Source organism: Pinus tabuliformis, chromosome 2_1, assembly GCF_031772625.1.
Source record: "Pinus tabuliformis cultivar Carrire ecotype Pingquan chromosome 2_1, CPIR1, whole genome shotgun sequence".
NCBI lineage: Eukaryota > Viridiplantae > Streptophyta > Pinopsida > Pinales > Pinaceae > Pinus > Pinus tabuliformis.
In genome coordinates, this window is record NC_142299.1 from 583,745,489 (window position 1) to 583,750,479 (window position 4,991).

General features: G+C 31.6%; 1 protein-coding gene across 1 annotated transcript; it reads left to right on the forward strand.

Moving 5' to 3' along the window:
* The first annotated feature begins 1,434 nt into the window (after positions 1-1,434).
* LOC149201818 (xyloglucan endotransglucosylase/hydrolase protein 31-like) lies at positions 1,435-4,775 on the forward strand. The gene is made up of 4 exons (XM_089399830.1): positions 1,435-1,773; positions 2,071-2,171; positions 2,342-2,568; positions 4,196-4,775. The coding sequence occupies exons 1-4, from the start codon at positions 1,506-1,508 to the stop codon at positions 4,608-4,610; spliced, it is 1,011 nt and encodes a 336-aa protein (XP_089255956.1). The 5' UTR covers positions 1,435-1,505; the 3' UTR covers positions 4,611-4,775.
* The last annotated feature ends 216 nt before the right edge of the window (positions 4,776-4,991 follow it).

The following is a 4,991-nucleotide window of genomic DNA, read 5'->3' on the forward strand; positions in this document are numbered from 1 at the left end:
TATACAATAAAAAAAGATACAATATATTAGAAATAACCAAAAAAAATTGAATAGAGAATTAAGATATATAATATAAAGAAAATAAATAAATTATTTTTAATTAATTATGTAATTTAATTTTATACTTTATTTGTAAGTCATATAAATATGGAGTTTATCTTTGTAAATTTCCATAGTTAAAAATTATGTTAGATAATGTTTTTGGAAAAAAAAAACATGTATGAATATTTCAGCCATTTTAAAAAACACAAAATTAATGTAAAAAAAAACAACAACATCATAAAATAGATAAAGTGTGAACCCAAAATGTATGTTTCAAAATCACATAAATTGTTTATATATATATATATAGAACTAACTTAATTTAAATTTAATTTGATATTTAATTTACAATTACACAACTAATTTTGGTGAAGCATACATTTTCCCTTCCATTATTACCATTTTAAAAAATAAATATATTTTAAAAAATCTTCATAATTAATAATATCTTAGTAATTAGTATTATATATTTAATAAATATTATATTCAAATATTTATAATTTCTTTATATACCTAATTATTTATTTAAAGGGTAAAGTACACATTCAAATAAAATAAAATACAGTTTATTTATAGTCCCCCTCCCCACCCCCAAAAAAGGCAATATACTTAGCTTAAATATAATATTTAATTTTTCATAATAATAAAAAATTAACTATTCACCAAATTTAAAGAGAATTTATATATTTAATATTTTCCCTTTATAAAGGAACATTATTTTAGGATACATCATTTTTTTAATATTCTTATATACATCAACTTCAACTAAAATTTTTATATTCAACTCTTTATCTCATTTTCATTATAGCTATAGGAGGTGTTTTCAAGTATGTTGCTTCAACACTGGGCTTTGGACGGCCCTTTTCTTTTACTCACCTTTTTATTCACTCACTCAACACTTTATATCACTATCTATCACCATACTTTTCGAGTGCCATAATGCCTTTTAATTTACTCACTTTCCTTTAATGGGTTATCCGATTTCAAACTCTACGTCTGCTACAATCGTAATGTCTCCCTGTCTATTCGAAACTCATACCCTAAAATTTTCCTCTGAACTGTACTTCATTTTTTGGAACAAACTTGTGCATTTTCATGGTGTTCTTTCTTAACATACACGGTAACTTCTTTGTGCTGGGCCAAGTATTTAACCCTTTTATATAGGTTTTGCTCTTAATTTTTCTGCAAGTGGACTTTACTTCCCCGGCTCAGATGGACCCAACATTTTTATTTTATTAATGGTATTGGTTACTTTGTTGAGTTCGTTAAGATAACCAGCCAGTGTTGCAGGTATTGTGAAGTGACATATAAGCAAAGGGATGGGCATCGCTTTTCCATATTTAAATCTACAATTGTGTTCCCTCTACATTTGCAGCTTGGGCTACTGTGCTCTCCTCCATTCTTATTAGGTCTGTAGCTGTGAGGGATAAGAGATGCATAGATTTTAAATCTCTGCAACTGTAATGGGATTACTTAAAGGCGTTGGGGGCTATTGCAGTGCCATGGCAGCTATTTTTAGCTTTCATAAGCTTGTGCTCGTTGTCGCTCTGTTGGTCACAAGCTTAGTTTCAGCTGATGAAAGTCCGCAACCTCCGTCGCCTTCTCAACCAGTGACAAACTATTTCAAGACCATGGCGTTTGATGGAGGCTTTTCCAATTTGTGGAGCGCGGACCATCAGAATGTCTCCCAAGATCGAAAATCCGTGACCCTCAAGATTGATAGATATTCTGGTCATCATTTGCTTCTACTTTATTCCTTCATGCATTTTATTACGGTTATTACGGTTAAACTTGAATGCAGATTTTGAAAATAGTAATAATTAGATTTAGATTAAAATTACTGACATTTCGAACTATCTAGTGTGATTCATAATTAAATCCAAATTTCATTTCATAATTAAATTTCAAAATATTCTAAAATCTACCATCTACTCACTTTTCTCCCATTCTCCCATGCATCCTGATGAACGTTAATTCATTTGGTTCCACACATAATAAAGTAAAAATACTCCCTTTGCTTTGTTGCAGGAAGTGGTTTTAAATCGAAGCAGGCTTACATGTATGGTTTTTTCAACGTGGCACTGAAGCTGCAAGCTGGTTACACAGCGGGGATCGTGACCACGTTCTATGTGAAAATTAATTCCTTTCCTTAGATTTGTTTTTCAAGATGCAATTTATGTATTTGTGCGTCTGCTTGATGGGTGTGCAGTTGTCTAAGTTTTTCAAAATGCAATTTATGTATGGGTTGATTCATTATAAGCTCACACAGCATTCGTCCGTTTGCTTGATGGGTGTGCAGTTGTCTAATAGCGAGGTGTATACTGATCGGCACGATGAGTTGGATTTCGAGTTTCTGGGGACGATTCCAGGGGAGCCTTACAAACTCCATACAAACATCTACGGTAATGGCAGCGGTGACGGTAACATTACCAGCCGTGTGGGAAGAGAACAGCAGTTTCATCTTTGGTTCGATCCCACACAAGATTTCCACAATTACTCCGTCGTCTGGACTCCTCATCACATCATGTACGTTACCCAAGTGATTGCGGATTCCTTGAATATTTGACCTCTGCCTATGGGGAGTATCATTTACTTTTAATATTAGTATACATCTATCTTAGTAAAGTTTTAGGATAAATTATTTTGTTGGTAAATTATAATTATATATATATATACACGACATATATATATATATATATATCGTAAGTGTCTTATTTCGGAGAGTTTCATGCTTTGGAATTTGTGTGTTCTGCTTGTTTTGTGTCACCATAGGATTTAGATCTAGAGTTAAATGGACTTAGACCCAGAGTTAAATAGATCTAGGCTGACTTAATTCCCCTTTAAATAGGTTATATTCCACATAAACACTATGGGTTCTCAATATCATGATCCATTTGTATTTGTATTTTTATTTTATTTTGATAGAGTTAAAATCTTTATATTATATTTCATTATTTTTTTTTAAATAATTTTATTTACGATCCATTTGTATTTGTATTTTTCTTTTATTTTGACAGAGTTAAAATCTTTACATTATATTACATTAATTTTTTTATATAATTTTATTTTTGTTAATAGTAAACAAAAAGGAAAAACAATGTTAATAAATTGGGTTTTTTTTGGGTGAAGGAATGAAAATTGAAGCTTAAGCAACACAAATATTTTTGGGGTAATAAGAACTATGAATCACAAAGAAACAAGATCCCAAATTTAGTATAGATTTTGGCATAAAAATTAGGGTAGGAGATAATTACAGAGAAAAAAAATTTGGAGGAAGCCCTCAAAACAGGGAGAGCAAGTCTTTAATTTAATTATTTTCTTGATAAAGAATTAAATTGTGATTTAATCATCATGGATCCATGATTCTAAATTTACAAGTGTTGAGAGGGATCAAAACTCTTAAGATTCAAAGAGATTTGATCTCTCTTGGAGTTTGGTAAATATAGAGTTAAGATGTATCTAGGTTGTTTTAGTCTCTTCCTTTAAATAAATTATATTCCACATGAATACCATAAGTCAATACCATACCATGAGTCTTTTTATTTTTTACTTATAAAATTATTTTCATTTTTTATTTTATTTTGACCAAGTTAAAATTTTTACATTACATTAAATTTTTTTATATAATTTTATTTTTTCTTTTTTAATTGTAATTTGATTTAGTTAAAATGTTAAATATTACATTACATTAATTTTTTTATATAATTTTTTAATCAAAATATTAATATTACATTAAAACATTTTTAATATTTTTAAAATACAAAATAAAAACACTTCTAAATCCAAGAGAAATTATTTTTTAGATGTATTGAAACATGTCTGGATTCCCTTTTTATATAAAGTCCACATAATATACTTCACTGCCTTTACTTTTAATACTAATATATTTCCATCTCTCACAAGTGATCTAGTAAGTGTTTCAAAGATTTTTCAAGTGTAAGGTTTAAAATTTTGGATTGTAGAATGTTATTACGAATACTTATGAGGATGTTGTAGATGGGAATGTTGAAACAGGTAATGTGGTTAGATGTTAAACAAGATTATGTATGCTTGAGAGTTCCTGGCCAGGCTTTTTCAGTTGAATATTATTACTAGTGCAATAATTCAAATTCGGCGACTCAACTAGCTGTTTGTGTGCTTGGGTTGAGCGCAGGTTTTTCGTGGACAGCGTTCCCATCCGACAATTCCGGAAGCAGCAGAGCGTGGAATCGCAGTACCCAGCGAAGCCAATGTCTATCTATGCAACCGTGTGGGACGCATCCGACTGGGCAACCGATGGAGGAAAATACAGGGCAAACTACAGTTACGAACCCTTTCTCTCAACTTACAGCGACTTCATAATCAGCGGTTGCACGGCTGAACAACACGATTGCAAGCTGCCCGGGTACTTGGATCACCTCATCCCGCCTACGCTCTCCAAGGCTCAGAAACAAGCCCTTGACTTTGTGAGGAACAACTATATGACTTACGATTATTGCCAGGATTTCTCTCGATATCCCAGCGGTCTGCCCGAGTGTCCACGCTCGTCTCCTCCGAGCCCCCCTGTTCTTCTTCATCAGGATGCCTGAACATCTGCAGATAGACTAAACCTTTTGGTAACCTTTTATGCCACAGAATAAAACCCTGCGTGTCCATGTGCAAATGTAACGTTGTGCTGACGCAACGTTTAGGGTGACGAGTGCACTAAATATATGTAGAATATTGTGTTTGCTTCTGCACATCTTGCTGTGTATCCCCGCGTTCATAAAATATATGAATTGGCATAGTTGTTATTTTGTATATTTCTTTTGATATCTTTAGCACTGCGGTTTCAATTTTTTTTCCAATACGAAAAAAGTTTAATATTATATTATTATCAGATATTGAAATATATATATTGTCCATCAAATATTCTTAAAATATGCCTTATCCGCAATGTCTAGAAAATACATATCTAATAATGCCTGTAA

What these genes read in the sequence shown, in the direction of transcription:
- LOC149201818 (XM_089399830.1), top strand. Translation starts at nt 1,506, where the DNA reads ATGGGATTACTTAAAGGCGTTGGGGGCTATTGCAGTGCCATGGCAGCT. An exon ending in CAAGATTGATAGATATTCTG is followed by an intron (nt 1,774 to 2,070) that starts GTCATCATTTGC and finishes GCTTTGTTGCAG; the next exon opens with GAAGTGGTTTTAAATCGAAG. An exon ending in GGATCGTGACCACGTTCTAT is followed by an intron (nt 2,172 to 2,341) that starts GTGAAAATTAAT and finishes ATGGGTGTGCAG; the next exon opens with TTGTCTAATAGCGAGGTGTA.